Here is a 21,789-nt window from a genome sequence, read left to right as displayed (position 1 = left end):
AAAGAAAATACAATGGGTAACTATATTGTAATCTGTCAAACTAAAACTGATGATACAGAATTTGATTTTATGAAAACGAAATTCTCGAAACACTTACTAAAAGAAACACAACATACAAATCCATATTTTAAATCGATTTTAGAAACCTTAAAAACAGCGAATACGGTCCTGTACATATAGGGCCCTCCATCAAAGAATTCCAATATACCTGGGGCATCAAAGCCGTGTATAGGTAGTAATTTTACAAATATTTTTGCGGCATTTGTGTGAGTTTTTGGTTTCGCATTAAAAGCACTAGTCTGCCCTTTATAATTTTCTAGCAGACCGGAAACATTCCTCCTTAATGGCCCTTTTCGGCAACAAAAATTCTGTGAGAACACATTTTACCAATCGAGTGTGGTCTCCGGTATACCTACATGTGGTACACATACTTAGTGCTAACGGCGATATATCGAGTTATTGGATCATGGCACGCATTGGCGTCGATAAATTTAAAATATCCGAGTAGGTATTGCCTTTTTATTTTACACTACACAAAATAAATGGGGTAATAATTATCTCCTTATTGTACCGATTACAGTTTTGACATATTTGAATATTTTATTTTTGGTTTCTTTTCTTTTTGTCATTATCCAGGTTTCACATGTGTATAAGACAGTTGATTTTTATTATTGTTTCGTATACCCTTATCTTGAATGCTCTTGAGAGACACTTTGCCCTTCGGCTTCCAGTTTTTAGATTCTATGTAAATCCCTATTCAGCAAATCGCTTTGTCCTAACAAAGTCCAGAAGCTTCCTTGTCAACCCTTCTCTAAGCTTCTTGGGTTCCAAAAAGGGTTTTTCCACAAGCGTCATTCTACTACGTCCAAACTAGGACGCGCGCGCTCGGTAAAGCAAAATATTTGCCTTTTTCTTTCGTCTAGCCACTAGAATATAGCATTTATATATTTATGATATTTTTATGATTTAAAAAAGTGAATACATACTTAGAGAATAAGCATCTAAGTATTTACTAAGTGAAATGACTTTGTTCTTAGTATTATATCACGTATGCATGACTCTGTGTTGTTGGAGTTTCAATAAATTATTAAAGAATCTCTAGGCAACTGTCCTCCCTTGCCCGTAACCCAACGGCGCCCCTGATGACATGTTGGCCCGTCTCGGAAATGACATATGCATGTTGCATGTGAAACGTGTAACTGTTTATTTATTTGCCCCTTCTTGGTGTGCAAATAGAGATCGGAAAGTGTGCGAGCTCTTCGATTGAAATTTAATTGAGAATTTTTTTTTGTAAATACTTTCCAGTGATTTATTAAAGGCGGATTATCGCGATATGATTTTAGTTGATCGTCTTTTTTTGAACAGAAAAAGTTGATCATCGATTCGTAAATCCAGAAACGTGCCATAACAAGAGGCCTTTTAAAATAAAAATGTTAAACTACTGGTCAAAATTATACAGGGTGTCCCATTTTTATTCTGAAAAAATTCAGGAAAAGGTAGATCCGGTAAAATTAAAGGGGCTTTGTTATATAAACTTATTTCGAAATCTGAACCCTTTCCGAAATACAGGGTGTTGAAGTTGAATTTATTTTTCCATCTTTTGTTAATATCTCTTGGAGTTATAAACCAATTGTTCTCAAATTTTGTGTGGTGAATGCCACAGTGTACTAATACTAATACACAAAATCTCAGCTCGACAGAAAAAGCCAGAGGCGTGCATTCCGCACTTGCCGATACCTTTTATAAAAAGTATGTGTTACGTCACTGACTGATCTTTAAAATAATAAATAATTTCAATTGTCCGTGCATTGTTCTGCCAAAAAGTATTGTTACGTTTTCTCCATAATAGGCACCGTTACGGAGTAAACCGACATTTTATACAATCATCCCTGATCTTAATTTTAGCAGAACTGTTTTAATCAACAACTGAAACGCTCAGGTTGTTTTAATTTGGCTTCAGTATTCCTTATCTAAAAAATGTTAAAGCACATTCCTGGTTAATTTAATAATATTAAATGTTCAAATTGCAAGCCACTGGCTGCAATACACTTTGTTCACTCGTAGTGACAGAAAATTAAAAATCAGAGTTGCTTTGCAAACAGTTTTGGTTGTCATAATAAACTTGACATGATCACTCTTTGTTGAGAAACGAAAACTTTTTACATTAATTACTCGGATTTAGCTTTTTATAAAATACCATTAAGTGCTTTAATAATGCCATATAAATTTTCAAATGCTGAATATGCTGATATTGTGTTCTGTTACGGATTGTGTAATGGTAACGCATTGGAGGCATCTCGAGAATACAGACGAAGGTTTCCTGATAGACGACATCCAAATTCTCAATTATTTACTGATGCATTTCAAAGACTCCATGAAATTGGTAATGTACGAACATTAGAACATTAGAGCACAGAAATCAAAGAATAGATTTGAGAATATTTGAACAATATTTAAATATTCGTTGATACATTAATGATACACTTTTTGTTTAGTTTATTAAACGTTAATGTGCATAAATTTTATAATTAATTATTGTTATTAAATCACTGAAAGAATTTTAAATGTTTTAATTTTTTCCAACTTAAAAAAAAACATCATTGTTAGTAATCACAGATAGTATTCAATTAGCCAGGAGTGCGCTTCAGCATTTCTTAGATAAGGAATAGTGATCGAGTTCTGCTAAAATTAAGATCAGGGATGATTTTATAAAATGTCGGTTTACTCTGTAACTGTGCCTATTATGTAGAAAACGTAAAAATGCTTTTTGACAGAACAATGCACGAACAATTGAAATTACTTATTATTTTGAAGATCAGTCAGTGGCGTAACACATACTTTTTATAAAAGGTATCGATAAGTGCGGAATGCACGCCACTGGTTTTTTCTGTCAAGCTGAGGTTTTGTGTATTAGTACTAGTGCACTGTGGTATTCACCACACAAAATTTGAGAACAATTAATTTATAACTCCAAGAGATATTAACAAAAAATAAAAAAATAAATTCAGCTTCAACACCCTGTATTTCGGAAAGGGTTCAGATTTCGAAACAAATTTATATAGCAAAGTCCCTTTAATTTTATCGGATCTATCTTTTCCTGAATTTTTTCAGAATAAAAATGGGACACCCTGTATACAGAATGGAGGCAAGAATTATATTTTTCGCATTTTGATGGAATATGATTCCAGATTATACAGTACAAATCACTGACTTGGAAATACTTACTTGATAATTGACTCGTGTTGTATAATAAATATGTCATTTTATAGCAAGGCTGTAGATCTTTTCTATTTTGAGAAAGTGTTCTGGCTATGAATAATAGTACGACACTGAAGCTACGTGTTAAGTCAAAAGAAGGTCATATTACTGTACCCCAAGCCAAAATAAAATAAAAATTGGTTCATTTTGCAAAAAAATTATGTGAGAATTATTTTAAATTTATAAAAGTTCAAATCACTTAATATGGTAGTCAATGTCAATGTAAAAATATGCCTAACATTTTATATTTTACAATTTTCAATTTTTTAACTAGAAATTGTTGAACAACGTTCAATTCTATATAAAAAAGGTATACTTGTTACAAATCGATAAACTCAACTGTTTTCGAGATACATACATTTTAAGTTTTTGAGATTCGACGTGAATAGTTCTGCCATCAATGCTTCCCAAAATGTTTCTGATGCTATTTTCTAATTCTAACACATTATTGTATTGCTGTCTATACACTTTATCCTTTAAATAACCCCATAAATATAAATCCAGCGGCGTTAAATCAACTGACCGTGCTAACCAACGGATTGGTGCTACTTTCCCCATCCATTGTTGCCCAAATATTGTATTTAATAAGTTAATGGTTCTGAAATAATTATGGGCGGGTGCTCCATCTTGCTGAAAATAGGCATAAGGGCGATCAATTAGTGGCATATTGTCCAAGAAATCATCAAGGACTGGCTCTAATAATTCAATATATCTTTCTCCTGTTAACGTTCCACGATAGATAAATAGGTCCGATGAATTGCGAACCAATTAAACCGCTCGCACCAAATATTTAGACTAAAGCGGTTCTGTGGATTACATGGATCCCTTGTTATATGATTTTCTTAACTTCAATAATGTTGATTGTGTTTGTTGCACATTCCAGAATTTGAAAAATTAGATTCATCGGACCACAAAATGAACTAGTAATTATTTGGACGCTGATGAAAAAAAAATAACCGATTGCAAACAAACAATCTTCTTTCTGCATCTCCAGCTACGAGGTTATGTACCCTAATCTTTTTAAAAGGATGATATTTGTGCTTCTTTAAAATCTTGTGAACTGTACTTCCCTTGACATCTAATTCTCTGGTAATATCTCTGATAGATTTATCTGGAAACGTTTCATAATAAGCTAACACATTGATTTCTGTTTCTTCGTCTCTTACAATAGCTTTTTTCCCTTGTTTTCTTAAATGTAGCTTCATTAATACAGTGAATGCAATCAGGCGTGAGAAAACTGCATATTTAAATGTTCATGAAAAAAACTCATATACATATAGATTTTTGGAATTCAGTAAAGAACTTAAATCTAAAACATAGTCATAATGTACATATTCCTACTCATCTTCAGAAACCTAATGAGGTAAATAAATATTTTTCTACAGTGTTTAGCCCTAGAGATAATTGCCAAAATAATACAAAATGGTACAGTTGCAATAGGTTTGGTGATGGTATGCAATTCAAATTTTCATTGGTAACGATAGGACAGATTAGTAATCTAATCAGTCAACTTAAGTCAAATGCCTATGGCAGTGATAATAAAAATGCTGTTATGTTGCAATTATGTTTACCAACCATATCCAAACATGTGACACATATAATAAATTGTTGCCTAAAAATTGGCTATTTTCCTGATATTTGGAAATTATCCATCATTATCCATCCAGACCTCTTGCGAAGAAGAATGATCCAGAAAATTTTTTTGATTTACGACTAATTACTGTAATTCCCATTTTATCGAAGGTATTGGAAAAAGTTATCCAATCTCAATTATATAATTATGTAATAATTGAAAACAAAATTATTGCTTCTTGTCAGTCTGGTTCCCGCAAGAATCACAGCACTACGGCAATTTTAGCAAATGTTTTAGATAATACATTACGATCTTTAGACAATAAAAATGTTACAACAGTAATTTTGCTTGATTTTTCCAAAGCATTCGATACTGCCGATCATTCCCTTTTATGTGCTAAACTGTGTTACTATGGCTTTGATGAAAGTTCTTTACATTTTTTTAATACTTACTTGTCTAACCGTCGACAGGCAGTTTTATTTAATACTGTATTTTCAGATATTGCTCCTATAACTTCTGGTATTCCCCAGGGATCAGTTTTAGGACCGGTGCTATTTTTGATATATACTGCAGGTATTTTTCATTCTATCAGATATAGTGAAATCATCGAAATAATTTAATATTGGTATAATGTATTAGATTTTTTATAAGGTTAAGTAGAATAGCCATTGGCTAGACTTCGCCTTATGTAGGTGAAATTGTATTTTGCTTTGTACAATTTTCAAAAATAAAGATATTATTATTAAAATATCTGTATAATTTTAAAGAATATTGTCTACTTGGTGCCTGACGATCCGGAAATGCATGTTGGTAATATTGTATGATCGTACAGATTTTTTTCTGCAAATAAGGTATGCCTCCAGCATTTCACATTTTTCTAAATGTTTAGACGGCATGCTATAAGCTAATAATACCGAAATATTACTAATGAAACAGAAATAGGTTACACAGACTAGTGGATACAACAAGTATCCAACAAATTATTAACTTAACAGTTGTTGTCACTGTTGTTACAACACTTTCAGTTTTTTTTACTGTTTACATTTTTGACGTTGCCGACATGAATTTCATTGAAATAAGTGTAAAAAACTTCACAAGCTTATTTTTAATTTATTTTTCAATTGAAGAGAGTTATGTCCTAATACTTTTTGTTCATAACAACTTTTTCTTTTAAAATATATAAATATATACAGGGTGCTCCATTAAAAAAAACATGTTTTTTTAAAAATTACGAAAAAGCGATGCTCAATTGTTTCTTCGATTGCATCATTAGAATCGACAGAAAAAATGCTGCTACTAGTTTGCTAATTTAATCGATTTCGTATGTCCAATAATAACGGAGTTAGCGTTAGCAATAGTGCGCCGATAAGTGTGGACACCCTGTATATTTCTCATTGTATTAGATTTTGTTGAAAGTACCTATTTTAGAGATAATTCATAATTGTCACTATGAGAATTAATGCATAAATTTCAATATTTATTACTGTTAGTTTCTAATAAGTACTATAAATAATTAACACAAACACAATGAAAGTTAAGTGAAAGTATCTATTTTAAAAAACTGCAGCTTTCGGAAATAATTATCGTTAAATGGATATGAGAATTGTAGTTTTATAATAATGTGAAGATGAATTAAATGGAGAAGCACTATTAAAAGAAAGCATAGTGTTATTTTAACACTATCAAATACTGTGGAAGAATGTTTTTTAAATAGCGCAAAAAATATAATTAATGACATATTTTCACTTTTAAATTATTAATATCAACTTAATATACACGCATTTTAACAGCACAACAAAAAATTGCATTAAAAAAAGTCTCCTTCGAGCCGGATTTGAACCAGCGACCTATGGATGTCTACAAGTCGTATTCCACTACAGTCCACCGCTCTACCAACTGAGCTATCGAAGGTTGACAACAAAGTTTGTAAATACGATATTTGTAATAATAACTAATAACATAATTAACATACAAATGTAGTAAGATAAATATAAAAATAAATGTTAATTTCTTTGTTGTGTTATTACTTCTTTTTATTAATTGTATTGAACTGAACCTAGATGCAAAAAAACTTTTAAAGGCATTAATCATGATATTAATTTTGAAGGAATTGGTAGAGGTGAAACAGAGATATAAAAATCTCGATTACATACATGTTTTGGTGGTTTTTAAATTGCTTTCCAATAAGACAAAATCTTGCAAAATGATAAATGCGTAGGTACGATTTTTTTATGGAAACAAATATTGTTTGTTTTTTATAGTATGTACTAGAAAATTAATTCTAGATGTTTGCTGTCTACAGGAAATCCAAAAGCAAAGGGGTTGTACTTTAAAAACCGCTTTAAAGGTCGCTTATCTGTGCAATGTTGATTATTTACGAGACTTCAAAAAAATGTAGTTTATTTCATTTTTTAGAGGTGTTATTTTTTGGATTTTTTAATAAAATTTGGTGAAAGAAGAATATAAACGTAAGTTCATATTTTACCTCGTATTTTACCTTACCTTACCTTACCTTACCTTACCTTACCTTACCTTACCTTACCTTACCTTACCTTACCTTACCTTACCTACATAAGGCGTCTTTCAAGATTTCTCGAGTGCTCAGAATTCAAACAAATTCGGATCTATTTTTTTTTTCAGAATATTTATATACATATATCTGACATGCGACATGCGGTTACAGGTATAATCAATTCCGATCATATCACTCTTACTTTCATTGTCAACATTTGCCAAACCAGAAATGTTTTTGAACATTTACTGTAATTTTTTAAAGTATAATACAATTGATTTGGACTTTTGGTTGTTCATAAGCATTTTTAAGAATTAATGTGTCAAAATAAAATTAAAACGCAACTACTTATCGAGTTATGTATGACCAGGTGATGGTGATAGTTTAAATAACTAGGTGGATTTTACAAGGTCTAACGACACTTAGAATGTACTATAATTTACATAGAAATCTAAATAAAAAATTTTAGATAAATTTGGAGCGAATGCATTTAAGATGATTTTTTCGATTTGGTTCGGGCTGAGGCTATTGGAGGTCACAGAGACAATAGGAGGTCATGAAGGTTAGCAAAAATTATAATAAAATTTCCAGGGTGGTATTTAAAAAAATGAAGGTGGTGATGGTCCTGGAAAGACCAAACGTTACATATAAAAATTGATTATGCCATTCGATAGGGGGCAAAAAAGTTGTCTTGAGAAAGGCTAAGCTAGTTCGTATCGCTTACTCTTTCCGAGATCCCTGTAGTGAGAAACGAATTTGTAACAGCCTATATACAGGGTGTTTCTAAAATAGGGTTCCAAACTACTACTGCGTTTATAACTCATTAAAATAAGCCAAAAAGTTCCTAATAACATGTGCCCTAAAACGCACCCTTAGGAAGTTATATGCCCTTAAAAGGGCTCAAACAAAACTTAAATTTTCCACTCACCACTTTTACTAATTAAACACTACAAAGCTCAATAATTGACAGTTTATCAATAACTTAAATTGTTAAGCGTTGTGGCAACGTTAGTCTTTTATTTGCCATGGTAAACAGATTTTTGTAGTTTTTGGCCTAATAACTTAAAGAGCAGAGTAATTTTCAAACTCAATTTACTCGAAAACTATTGGAAATATCGATTTGGACAAAGATAATATTTTTTACGTAAAACTGTTAAGATTTTATAAATCTGTAGAGAAAATTGTAAAAAAATTGAAATAAAAAGAATTACGGGCCGAAAACCGCCTTCATCAACCTAAATGGGACGCATATGATTTGCATGTCGAAAAACGGAGTAGCTCATGTTATTTATCGTAAAAAGTTATGTAAAACTCATAAATTTTTATCTATTTATTTGCGACAGTTTTGTTAATAACCAGTTTTGTTTGAGCCCTTTTAAGGGCATATAACTTCCTAAGAGTGCGTTTTAGGGCACATGTTAATAGGAACTTTTTGGCTTATTTTAATGAGTTATAAACGGAGCAGTTTGGAACCCTATTTTAGAAACAGCCTGTATAGGTTATTTCTTTAAGTATTTGATTCTAGTTTATTGATAATTTCATTTGAGATATTTTTTTCTTATATTCTACTGTACCATTCTTTGATAAACTCAGTAATAAAGGATCAAAATCAATCTAACAATAAAGCAAACTGAAATTATTTTTCATTTATCTGAAAATTGTTATAACAAAATATAAACACATTTTTGTTCATTTTAACGTGAAGGGTCATGCCACAATACAACACTCTGTATGAAACCGCGAATGGGAGCTCTAAACTGTGTCGACTTATCAAAATAAAAATTGAATTTGGTCTTTTACATGTCTTTATTGGAACAGTGAACAAAAATAATCAACAACTGGAACAGAAGATCAAAAATAAATAAATAAGTAAATAAAACACAAAGTTGTAATAGAAAATTAATGATTTATTTAAATAGTCGCGTGATGGTAAAGCGACGAGATGGAATCGCATGTACATATACACATTATTCCCAGATTATGAAAAGATTGCACCCTTGCGTGCGTAGTTCTACGTGTTGGAATACGGTCACAAACCACGGACAAGATGGAATTGTTTTATGATGAGAAGTAACTGCAGTTACGCGATGAGTTTTGGTGATGAGATGATGATCAATTGGTGATGAGTCTGGACATTTAGGCGGCCTCGCCCTCGTTTTCATCGTCTTGGGCAGCGGTCAGGAGGGTGATGAGAGCCTGGGTGTCGATCCTGCCGTTGTCGTCGATTTCCATGGCGTCGAAGGCATCGTCGACCTCCTTGGCGGAGAACTTTTCGCCCCAGGTCATCAGAGCGTGCCTGAATCTGGAAAAAGGAAAGAAGTCGTTATCATCATCTTAACTTTTTTCCGTATTTCGAAAAAAAGGGAGGAAAATGTTTGCGTGAGCACTCCGAAAGAGGAAATGATCGAGTACTAACCTTTCGCTGTCAATGACGCCATTTTCATCGAAGGATCTGAAGGCAGCGATGACGACATCGTCGTCGTCGGTACCGCCTGAGTCTGCCATACGGGTGCCGAAGAGACCCAACAACTGGGTGAAGTTGATTGGTCCGGGGGCCTCGTTGATCATCTCGTCGAGCTCCTTCTCGTTACTCAACTTGCCGACGGCGTCGAAGGTGGCGCGCAAGTCGCTCTTGCTGATGATGCCGTCCTTGTCGTGGTCCATGAGTTGGAAGGCTTCCTTGAACTCAGCGACCTGGTTCTGGGAGAACATGGAGAAGACATTGGAGCCGGTACGCTTGGCCTTCTTGGAAGAGCTCTTCGACGAGGTTCTTGTCTCGGCGGCGGGAGCGGCAGCTGGGGCGGGCGCGGCCTCTGCGGTTTCTTCCTTCTTCTTCTTCTTGACCTTCTTTTCTTTGTCCGCCTATAACAAAAATTAATAATGTGTTTTATTTCGTTTGTACGGGGTGAGTCAACGTGTGGTAAAGTTGAAATTAAATTTGACTTATACAAGGTGATTCGTTTTCGGAGAGCTGACCAAAGTTGTATTTTTTTTTTAAATGGAACACCCCGTATTTGAGTGAATATTTATATTTTACATGGAATTATGCAATTTTAATACTATGTGCCAAAAATCAGCCGTTTATGAAAAATAATAAAAAATGACATTTTCAACGTTATACTTGATCGTTGCTGATATACTCGTTTTTTGTAATACAATCTAAGTAATCGTCACACATATTGTACTATGTTTACCGTAAATTCTGAAGTGGGCACTGTTTATAAATGCCATAAAGAGTATCCACAAAATCGTACCAAATGTTAACATTTTCAAAGGCAAAATGTTGTTTCCTTCAAATGGAACACCCTGTATTGTTTAAGTGGAGCTGAAAGACCTTCTCCAAATATACAAGTCCACAAATACAAACAAATATATCAGTCCGAAAATAATAAAACTTTTAAAAAATTCATTGGCGTTCTACATTTTATAATGAAAACGTCGACTAACGACTATTTCACGTCTAACTATGCCACTGGCGGCAGATAAAAGTTGACTTTATTAGAAATGAAGCTCTTTACAAACGTACAATAACTGCCAAATTTTGAGAACCTAACATGACTGTTCCAAATTTATTACAAACTTTTTTCTTTGAATACTATAAGAAATTGTATCCTGAAGCTACGGACCGTAGTTAGGAAACACTCTGTATATTCTATTATTAGCTCTCGAATATTTTTTGAAAAGAAATTTAGTAAAAAAAGACACATTAATCTATTCATCTTTGAACTTTGACAGATATTAGAAGCCGTACTTCCAACAGAGTCTTATTTTAATAATACCCAATTAAAACTTAAAATTTGACCAATTAATAGTGAAATATCCTCTATATCAAATTCATTGCTTTTAGTAACAATTTAAAAAATGATCTTCCCTACTTTCAGTAGTAGTTTTTTTCAATTCAATAAAAACCAATGAGTGTTCATAGAATCGTACCAACTCGTCTATTTTTAGCAACAGTTTAATCGCGCTTTAGGTAACACGACCAACATTTTCAATCTATTTTTAAAGCCGTTGCGCCGACACCTTTATTTGGTGCGTTGCCAAGCTCGAGATACAGCCTCGAACTAGCTAGAGTTTCCATTATGTAAGAAAAACTAAAAAAAGGTGGAACAAATCTGGAGCTTTGGACGTTTGACAAAACTTCTAGTTGCTCAATGTTTGTCAGATCTCAAATTGAGTACACGATTTAGACAAGAATTTTGGCACAGAAAAGCAGCAAATACTTCTTGCTCCAATCCAATACTGTAAACAAGAAATAGATAGTAAATTAAAAGTTTTCTTTTCATTTGTTCATGTTCTTCCTATCCTACATGCAGTATATTTTTGAAAATTGTTTTAAAGTAAATGTAATAGTAATAATATAATAATAATAGTAAACTACATATTCAATTCTTTTCCAATGTATAACACTGTTTAATTATTACAGAAATATTCAAAACCCAATACTGAAATATCCCAACAGGGTGACCTACTGAAGATTCATTCTTCTCCATTTTTTTTGGGATGTGGATTCATTGCAATTGGGCCATGTAAAATTATTATCAATGTTTTAAATTGTTAAAAAGGCAGTGAAATATTAAAATGTTTGACTTAGTTTGTCAGAATTAGAAAAAAAAATTATGAACTGTAAATTATAATAATAAAAAATTGAATCTGATATTCGAACTAGATTTTTAAAATGAACTAACTTTCAAAATCTTTCAGTTCCATAAAATTTTATTAAGTATACCACTTTATCTTGCAAAATTACTTGGTTATATACATTTTCAGTAGGTCATTTTGTGTACCACAACTGAATTTTCTAGTATTATGAAACTCTCGTTCGGTCACATGGTTACAGGATTAATCCACGAATTATGTTTCTAAAAACATACAGTGTCACATCACAATCACTGAAGAACGGTAAACACACCATCCTTTGTTAAAATCACTACGTTTTGCCCAATTTCACTAGATCTCACTATCATTTATCGTTTACCGGTAATTGTGGTACATTCCAATTGTTAACTTACCATTTTGTCGTCGATGTTATGCTCTCCAAGTAACACCCGCGACTGGGAGAGTATCGAGGCGACTCTCTTAAATAAGTTAGGGCGTCGTCAGGCGTCGAGGCGCCCCGAATACATAACCTTCCTCGAGCCTTATATAGCATCTCTTGGAATAGATACTGGCATGTCGGTGAAACGATATATTGGAGTACTATGGACATGGACGACCTGGAAATATACATATTTTTTTCAGGTGCAGTAAGGTACACGGATGTAATAAATTCTAGTAAATTGTTTGTGGTGTATAAGAAATTTAACTACAGGGTGTTGATAATTTATCAATAGATGTTTCTCTCGATTTGACGTCAGTTTGGAGTCACCAGACCTGGACGGTGATTATTCCTTTTGACATAAATTACCTTATCTTGTCATCTGTGAGCAAAACGTGTACGTTATTCAAACTCGGAAATACTGAGACCTACATTTAATAATCTTACGAGTTGCAAAACTTTTTTTCACATAAAATGGCCCATATTAATTGTCATGGGCGAATGCAAAATTGAATGCTCTTTCGACTGATTGACTGTTGACTGTTTGACTGTTGTCCAAACTTATCTCTAACAGTTTTCCAGAAAAATCAGGTTCTTTTCTAAATTTCGAAAAAGTATGTAACAGCGTCAAGAAGGCCTTGCAAAACTACTTTTCTCTCACATTTTATCAGGCCTGAGACTGACAGTGTCAATATTTATTGGCAAAAGTGGTTTGACAAGCACAAGTAAACCTCTAACAACAACTAAAACAAAACGCAAAACGAAACAAACTGAAACTCAGATCACAACAAGGAGAAGACTAGTTAGACCACTGATTTATATCAATTGCTCGAAGTGTCCTCCATTTTGATTAATACACAAACGAATTCGGTTTTTAAAAGACTGTTCAACATTGGTTAGCACGTCTTGAAATGCTATTGTAATGCGCTGCCGCATATCTTCCGCGGTAGTTGCTGGTGTAACGCAAACTTTGCCTTTTATAAATCCCCATAAAAAGAAATCGCAACTTGCCATATCTGGACACCTTGAAGGCCAATTCACTGATCCTCCGCGCCCAATCCATCTGTTGGGAAAAGTTTCGTATGAAAACTAACAAACTGCAGCGGTATTGTGACGTGGAGCACCATCATGTTGCATTCACATTCTTCGAATTGTAGCTAAAGGAATGTCGCCTAACAAATCTTCTAGAGCGCTTGTTAAAAAGTTTAAATCAACTGCTCCAGTTAGATGCTGGTCAAAAAAGAATGGTCCAATGACATGGGGCATAATTGCTTCCCACACGTTCAAAGACCATTGTTGGCTATGAGTTGACTGGAATTGGTGAGGATTTACTGTGTTATAATAAAGGCAATTATGACTATTAACGAACCCATTTCTATGAAAAGCAGCCGCATCGGACCAGTTTAAAAAAATCATCATTTTGATCATCAAATACCTACTGACAAAACCAATCTCCGCTGAAAGTCTACTTTTAGTAACTCTTGGTGTAATTGGATGCGATAGGGAAGTGGTGTGCTGTTACAAAAGTATAAAGTCCTATATATCGACGTTGTACTAATACAATTGCAAGGCCTCCTAGATGCTGTTACATAGCTACTTTTTCGAACTTTAGAAAAGAACCTGATTTTTCTGGAAAACTGTTAGCGATAAGTATGGACAACGTTATATCAGTCGAAAGTGCATTCAATTTTGCATTCACTCTTGACAATTAATATGGGCCATTCCATTTGAAGAAAAAAGTTTTTCAACTCGTAAGATTATTAAATGTAGACGTCAATATTTCCGAGTCTGAATAACATACACGTTTTGCTCACAGATGACAAGATAGAGTAATTTACGCCAAAATGAACTATGAAAACTGCAGATTTCTAACTCTTACGGTTTAGAGTCTAAACATTAGACGTTTTCCAGCCTCATTTATAGAGCTGAAATCGTGACTTTTTTCAAAAACAACTGATTATCTCGAAAACGGTAAGTTTTAAAGACCATGTACATTTAATAAACTCTACCTAATATTAACCAAGGAATTCAAAATCGCAATAATATACAGGGTGTCCCATTTAAAATAACAAAGTTATGTAGCGCCTATGCGAAATGGAACACTGTAAAGCTAAAAATATTTTCTTTATACATGGTCCATATGATTCCAGACAACTTGTATTAAAACCATTTTTTTAATAAATTTTACAGTTACAGAGCTACAGAAGAATCCCTCTTAGGTGGAACACCCTGTATACAACGTGGACCATTTTAGCGATGCATGTATTAGTATCTTGGAAACTATCAGAGAATGGTTAAATGGGGAAAGTTTTAGACAATTCTGTTGCTAGCACCTAACTTTTCAAATTTATTAAAAAAAATTGAAGGTGGCGATTTCGAAAGACGTCTGTAACTTTTTTATTTAGAGAAATTTTCAAAATCTGAAACTACTGTCACAGCAAATTTTGAGGAATTTCACTGTACTTATATTTAGGTTTTCATTGCTACATTTCGGTTACGAGGAACCATCATCAACTTTCTTTTTTCTTATGGGCATCATGTTGCATTTTAAGCTGAGCAAATGTAACATTTTTTTGGCTTTTCAATAATATTTTAATATTTTTGGCAACAGCGCATAATTTTTCGAAACTTATAAAATGGTCTCAAATTTTTGTAAAAGCTTATCATTAAATGTCATGGCGTTGAGTGAAAAAACAGCAATGGCCACGCCGCTATCAAAAAATTGTGGACATTTTATATATGGATATTTTTATTACATTACTTTTGAAACGTAAATACAGGGTATTTTCGTTATTATATTATTATATAAAGATGCTATACGATCATTTTTGCAATTTGTTGTTTGAAGTAGGCCAGAAACCTCAGTTTATGTGTAAGGTGGCAGGAATTCTACTTACATATATTTAGAACAAATGAACATAAGACGAGTTCCAAATTTAAACCAGCACAGGAACACACACGGTATGATTCATAGACTTGTACACTTTACCTGCCCGGTTAACTTGAATATTTCTGTGTAACGTGTATAACAATTTTTATGTGACTTTTGTTTAAAACAGATTTATTGTCATTGTCATTATCTCTTCTCTTTGATATATCTATGCAAATTTAAAACAATGCTATTATAATCCATTTTTAACTACGTTTGTGCCTGGGTAACCTTGATTTGTTATACTTGTATTTATAAATTAGACTCTTTTACTTAAATCAACGTTAAATTGTTGGCCAAAGAACTCATGGGAAAGGGAAACTTGTTGATGTTGAAATTAACCTTATAATATACAGCGTGTTCGTTTAATAACACTTTTTCTCTTATACCTTACACATGGTAAATAGTAAAATCTTTATGGCAAGGTCAATGAAACAGAAAAGTATCAATCTAAAATTAGTACAGACAAAATAGTTGCGTAAATAACTGTTGATTAAATTTTCCTTTTCTAGGATCAAGCCAAAAATGTTTAGGTTTTGAAATTTTATATCGACAAGTTGCTAATTGCGTAACTTTTTTTTTAGAATCAAACAAAAACCTGTTTTTGAATTTAAATCTTTTTTTTAGAATCAAGAATCAAATCAAAAAGTTAGTGTTTAGGTTCTGAAATTTTATATAACATGTTGCTGTAGAATTTAGGTACAAAATTTGCATTTATTCATTTTTTAATACATAACACAAAACTATTTGCATTGTTCTGCAAAATTTATTCCAATTTTATTAAAAAAAAAGGTTGCATCGGCCGGGAATCGAACCCGGGCCGCCCGCGTGGCAGGCGAGCATTCTACCACTGAACCACCGATGCTGATAAAATAATATATTCTGACCATCTATAACAATGTACGTGTATTTAACATTAAAAAAAAATATGTATATTTGATAGAAATGGATACAGGGCTCATGTTGAATTTAAAAAATATATTTTTAAAGTTTTTATTTAAAATTCACTATCGTAATTAGTTAGGTATCCTTGTTTCGACAAATAAAAATGAAGGGACAATTTATTCCATTTATTTGACAAAATATAATAAAATCTATAAATTCGCTTTAAGTATCATTTGGTATTTCATCGATATATTTCTTTATTCTCTAACTTTTCTTGGTCGATACCCAAATATTGAGCTACCAACCCTCACATTGGTGCTGCCCAATTCTATCTACAACAAAAAGCAAAATATAAAAAAAAACAATTAAAAACAAAAATAAACTTACTGCGTGTTCAAAATCATCCGACATTCCCATAGATAAATTGATGTTTTTCCAATCAAGGCCTAAATTTTGGCAAATCTCATCTCTGCAGGTTTTTAAACAAAGGAAATCAGGATTGGGGCCATCTTCTGGGTTATATCCGAACCTTCCAATGGTCATGAGGCCATCTAGCTGCAAATTGCCGCACTCCTTTAAAACGTACTCTGTCAGACTGCAGACTTCTGCTGGCGGAATACCATTTTTTTCTACAAGAATTTTTTTTCAATTTTGGTATCTTAGGTCTTTTTAAAATAGCTTACCTCCTTCACCACTAGTGTTAACTTGGATCATAATTTTTAGTTTGGTATCAGGTGGTCCAAACTTTGGCCAGTGGTTGTTTAAAGTCGTAGCTAACTTCTGAGAATCCACAGTTTCAATGAGATAAATGTTTGGAAGACAAAGGACCTTATTTACTTTATTCTTCTGCAGATGCCCTATAAAATGCCACCTAATATCTTTGCACTTTTCAAGGATGTCAGCATTGGTTGCTTTTTCTTCGAGTTCTTGAACATAATTCTCACCAAAATGTCTTTGACCCCCTTCGTAAGCCTCTAGGATTAAGTTAACAGGTTTGGTTTTACTAACAGCTACCAGTCTAGGTTCTACAGCTTCCAATTCCTTAAAAAGAATAATTGTGTAATATTGCACAATATTTTTTTAGAGGTGCTGTACTTACTGGTGGTCTCTTTTTACATGCTTCTTCTATTCTAGTTAATACGTTTTTTATTCCCTTCCTCACGTCTACGTCGGTCATTTTCTTTAGCATAACAGCACACTGAAGTTAATTCAATGTCATTTATTTTTTTAAGATTGTTTAATATCAGATTATTTTAATCTAACCTTAAAGTTAGTGCTACTTTTTATTTACTTTTCCAACAAGAATGGAATATTTTTTGGAATAATTAAATGTTTCTTCTTTAAGAAGTACATAGTTTTGCACTTCGTCGACAGATGACAAAAATTAAACGTAAGATTTCTATTTCTTTGAAACAAATTAGGAAACTGTAAGAACAACATTCAGTTAGTCATGTACTGGGTTCACCTACTTCCTGGTAGATGGCGCGGAACGGCATAAGAAACAAATTTGCGTTTTGAAATTTTGGAAGATAAGTTAGTCTAGACTTACACCATATGAGTGAGAAATATAGATAAAATACATCGTGTGGATAAACTTTTAGAAAACTTTTTGTCTGATTTAAACGAAATTTGGTATGGTGGTACTTACTTGTTTGCAAATATACCACTTATTTTTTTTAACGAGATTTTACTTCTTCAGATCCTGCTTTATTACAAAAATAACGTCACTGTTTTTCCTTTTGTATTTTTTTTTTGTATTTATAATGGTTTTTGGTCAATCTAATTGTCACTAAAATTTTGATTTATGTGACAATAAAAGCGAAATAATGCTTAGCGAACTTCGGAAATATGTAATCGAATGTTGTTTCACGAACATTTTTCTAAATGGTCACCAATTTTTCAATTAAATTAAAAACATTATACTTACCAGATTATCAGATTTTTCCTACGTTTCTAAATTATGATTGTGGATCGATACGATTATATTTTTATTTGAGGAGCATTAAATTTCATGAAATCTATGATAAATTACTATTCATAATTTGTAGAGTCTGAATACCTACCTATATCATGAAGAAACATTGGATGTGAAAGTTTATGAACACCACAGAGTAGATTTTGATTTTACCATAGAAAAATAATATTTTTGATTGTAGTAGTTGAAGTATTTGTAGTTTAGAATAAGAATTATTAAGTGCTTGTAGTTTAAAGTAAGTTACACACTACCGCAGTTGAATACATCGGAAATAATGCCAAAACTATTCGTTTCACAAAAAAAAAATGTAAGAATTTTTTGTTGGAATATAATAATTTTAAATGCAATGCAATTATCACAGCCAAAAAGTCATTGGTCATCCAATTTTAATTTATTTTATGGGGTTAGTATTCCTCAGAAAATTCCCAAGACAATAATATTTTTGGACTTTTCATAATTACCTAGAATATTTTTAAAATTTATTTTTTAATAGAAATTTGTTGTTTTTGTGAAAAGTTTAATATGAATGTTTTATTTATTCAACTACACCGAATGTTTATTATACTTAAATTTAAAAAAATACCGAAAAATTACTCGTTTTTTTAATAAAATGGAAAACATTTTTCCTTGAAATTAAATGCGCTTATCCAATTTCGAAAATATTTAATGGCTTCATAACCACGGACTGGACTATTTTGTTTGCATTTAATTTTGTATTGTAAAATTTTTTGTTTATTAACATTACTAGTTATTGTTGTTACATACATATTTTTCCTATACCTTACTGTCTTAAATTTGATTCAAGTTTACAACTTTATTCTGTTAGGAAAAATTCTATTAGGATAATAAATGTAAAGTCGCTTTTCTCTAGATTCATAATAAACTTGCAGTTATAGCAACTAATTCATTAAAATGAATCATTTTGTTGTAAGTTGAAAGGTGACAGCAATTACAAACAAACCGATATGTGATAGCCGTATGCAAAATTGTTTTTTCAGCGCCTTCTATTTGAAATGATTTAGAAAGCGAGCACTGTAAAGTCAAAGACTGAAAGTTTTCCATATTTTCTCAAAAATTTCGTTATGCAAAGGTATACAAATTTCATATGGTTGGAAAGTGTTGAAAGATACTCAAGTTACGTAAACAAAAACATTCCCACCCTTAGATACTAATGTCTACTTTTAATGTGTTCATATTTCTCAAGCCCAACGGCTCTTGCTCATAAATTAAAATGCTTATAAACATACGGAGGTATATTGTAGCACTAAGCTTAAGAGAGAATTTTTAGTTTTTAATCTGATTTGATGCATAATAGATGTGCTATATGAATAAGTGAATAAACAATATCTTTTAATTATTAAAGTGTTTTAGTTCTACCCATAATCCCAGTAGAAAGAGCATAAAAAAATATTAAAACATGTAAAAAAATTTATATAATCCTATTTAAAAAAATATCGATGACGTCACTATCACTCATCTACAGTGTGACGAAAAAAAAAATCTACGTTAGTATCTTCGGGGTATTTATAATCAAACAGATTGTATTCCTAAACAATATAGCAATCTGCTCAATTCATTTACATTTTTCATGTATAAACATCATTACAAATATGTAAAAGGCTTATGTGAATTTCCACAATTTTGTCAGTGTACGACCTACCGATGTTTATTCGAACTTTTTTTCTTATTTTGTGGTATTCTTTGAGAATAGACGTCACGAATTGGTGGAATTCGAGACACCGTGTTACATTAACGGGCATTACAGTAATCTATGTAACCGTATATCAATTAAGTTCCCAGTAGCAATCCATCTGAGAAAAATTGCTTTGTTTTGCTGCATTTATATCAAATCGCCGTTCGCGAAACAACTGAGAGCCACGTCCATAAACAATCCCGCCATTAGACGCCATTAATATTAATACCTCTCCAGCAAATGGATTTAACCTTCCAGTTTATGCACAATCTCTGATATATTTATATTAAAAGATAGCGAAGGTTTACGTTATGAGACTTGATTGTAATTTATGAGATTCCTTGCTATCTCGTAAAGCATATTTCCGACGCGCCGCCTACTGTGTGTTTACCGGACGCGAAATGTATGCAAGAGGTAATTGTTTTTACTAAATCACTGTGGTAATTGCTCTATTCTATGGAATGAATTCGCACGTTCGCCTTAATTGAAAAGATTCGGGAAGCGCCGCGGGACGAGGCGTTTTGTATGGTAATGGGGTTCTCCCGCCAACGTCATTTTATTATTTAATTAGAACTGGACTAATAAATTTAATTATATTTATTAGGAAACTGCTGATTGGGTTTAAACAATTCTTGTATAACTAAGGCAACAAGGAAACAATGTGTCAAAATGCTGTCAAGTGCTGCCATTGCGGAAAAACGCAGAAGTAAAGCCATATAACACATCAAACAGAAACTGTCTAACCACAGACAAAATAGCTATCGCCCCAGACCGCTACTGCAATAGGCCAGCAGTTTTAAATTTCGGAATTGTCGATATAGTACACCACCAGCAGAATTTTAGGAAGAATTTAATGCAGCGGCCCGCATTCCTACGCGTATCCTAGCAACATATAAACAACACTTTGGCAATGCTACCAGGCGTACTTACGGATTTATTTTGTACATTTTTTCTATCAATATCTGTTTTTTGCGTTGCTGTATTTACTTAAATGTAAGACGTAGGTATTGTTATAAATGTTTTATAGAATCAACGAATATTTATGTAGTTTCATATGATATTCTGCAGCGGTGTCACAGTTAGATTATTTAATCATAATTTCGTTAATTAGCTACTATTTTCATTTTTTAGCATTGAAATACTGCAGAAAATATATTTCCAAATGAACAAAATTCATAATATTTTAAACAGCTTGTAATATAATTTTTTTTAATATTTGATGATGATACATTTATTTAATATACAAGGTGGGTTATTAGTACGTCGCGGAATGTGGACATGGATATCTTCATTTAATAGTTTCATTACTTACATCTACCTTCATATTTTTCAATCAAAGGTATTTCATTTTAGAAGAGAGTATGTCAAAAGTCTTTATCATAAATCTGTCACATCCTTACATTTTAAGAATTAACGTTTACCATCACTGCCGTAAGTTTTTTTTTTTTTTTGAGTAAACACTGTAGAATATTTTTTTTTTATTAAAACTCATGCCAGAAAATTCCCCAATACCAAGTGTTATGTATTTGCGATTAATAATAAAATTATTGAAGTAAAACTGAAATAGAACGGAAACTTCAATTTTCAGATTTTTCAAGGATACCATATTCGCGACCCTGTATCTCTTTTATTTTGCCAAATAGCTATAATAAACCTTATATATTTTTAAATCGCCGCTCAAACTCTATCAAATGATATTATTAGATCGTCTCCATGGCAACATATGTCAAAATTGCTATAGTCAACTGTTTTTGTTCAAATGGAACACTATATATTTTTTTATCAATTCTGGAAGATATATTTTTCTGCGTTCAGCTGTATAAGGAAGTCTATGATTTCATTAGAAATATTGCCAGAAAATCAGCAAAACAGATGAACCCTACTTTTAGTAGCTTTATTCTTAAAAATTGATAGCCAGCTGCGAAA

The 21,789-nt window shown here is 32.3% G+C and overlaps 2 protein-coding genes and 2 non-coding genes across 4 annotated transcripts; all 4 read right to left on the bottom strand.

Annotated features, from left to right (window-relative positions):
• Positions 1-6,650: 6,650 nt before the first annotated feature.
• Positions 6,651-6,742, bottom strand: Trnay-gua. The gene is given in 2 exon segments: positions 6,651-6,686; positions 6,706-6,742. It is a non-coding gene; the product is annotated as a tRNA-Tyr (tRNA).
• A 2,487-nt stretch (positions 6,743-9,229) lies between these two features.
• On the bottom strand, positions 9,230-12,453 carry LOC108908395 (myosin regulatory light chain 2). Its single transcript, XM_018712431.1, has 3 exons — positions 12,356-12,453; positions 9,760-10,205; positions 9,230-9,645 (listed from the first exon to the last, which is right to left on the bottom strand). Exons 1-3 carry the CDS (start codon positions 12,356-12,358, stop codon positions 9,480-9,482), a joined length of 615 nt encoding a protein of 204 aa, XP_018567947.1. The 5' UTR covers positions 12,359-12,453; the 3' UTR covers positions 9,230-9,479.
• A 3,651-nt stretch (positions 12,454-16,104) lies between these two features.
• Positions 16,105-16,175, bottom strand: Trnag-gcc. Its single transcript has one exon. It is a non-coding gene; the product is annotated as a tRNA-Gly (tRNA).
• A 184-nt stretch (positions 16,176-16,359) lies between these two features.
• LOC108908386 (pyridoxal phosphate homeostasis protein) lies at positions 16,360-17,473 on the bottom strand. The gene is made up of 4 exons (XM_018712422.1): positions 17,295-17,473; positions 16,879-17,236; positions 16,583-16,824; positions 16,360-16,527 (listed from the first exon to the last, which is right to left on the bottom strand). Exons 1-4 carry the CDS (start codon positions 17,382-17,384, stop codon positions 16,453-16,455), a joined length of 765 nt encoding a protein of 254 aa, XP_018567938.1. The 5' UTR covers positions 17,385-17,473; the 3' UTR covers positions 16,360-16,452.
• Between the last annotated feature and the right edge of the window lie 4,316 nt (positions 17,474-21,789).

The sequence above is a fragment of the Anoplophora glabripennis genome, unplaced genomic scaffold (genome assembly GCF_000390285.2).
Source record: "Anoplophora glabripennis isolate ALB-LARVAE unplaced genomic scaffold, Agla_2.0 scaffold202, whole genome shotgun sequence".
NCBI classification, from domain to species: Eukaryota; Metazoa; Arthropoda; class Insecta; order Coleoptera; family Cerambycidae; genus Anoplophora; species Anoplophora glabripennis.
Note: the sequence above shows the minus strand (reverse complement) of the source record. Positions and strands in the feature narration are given on the sequence as shown.

What these genes read in the sequence shown, in the direction of transcription:
- LOC108908395 (XM_018712431.1), bottom strand. An exon ending in GGCGTCATTGACAGCGAAAG is followed by an intron (nt 9,646 to 9,759) that starts GTTAGTACTCGA and finishes TCCTTTTTCCAG; the next exon opens with ATTCAGGCACGCTCTGATGA.
- LOC108908386 (XM_018712422.1), bottom strand. Translation starts at nt 17,384, where the DNA reads ATGCTAAAGAAAATGACCGACGTAGACGTGAGGAAGGGAATAAAAAAC. An exon ending in CATGTAAAAAGAGACCACCA is followed by an intron (nt 17,237 to 17,294) that starts GTAAGTACAGCA and finishes ATTCTTTTTAAG; the next exon opens with GAATTGGAAGCTGTAGAACC. An exon ending in CGGATGATTTTGAACACGCA is followed by an intron (nt 16,528 to 16,582) that starts GTAAGTTTATTT and finishes TTTTTGTTGTAG; the next exon opens with ATAGAATTGGGCAGCACCAA.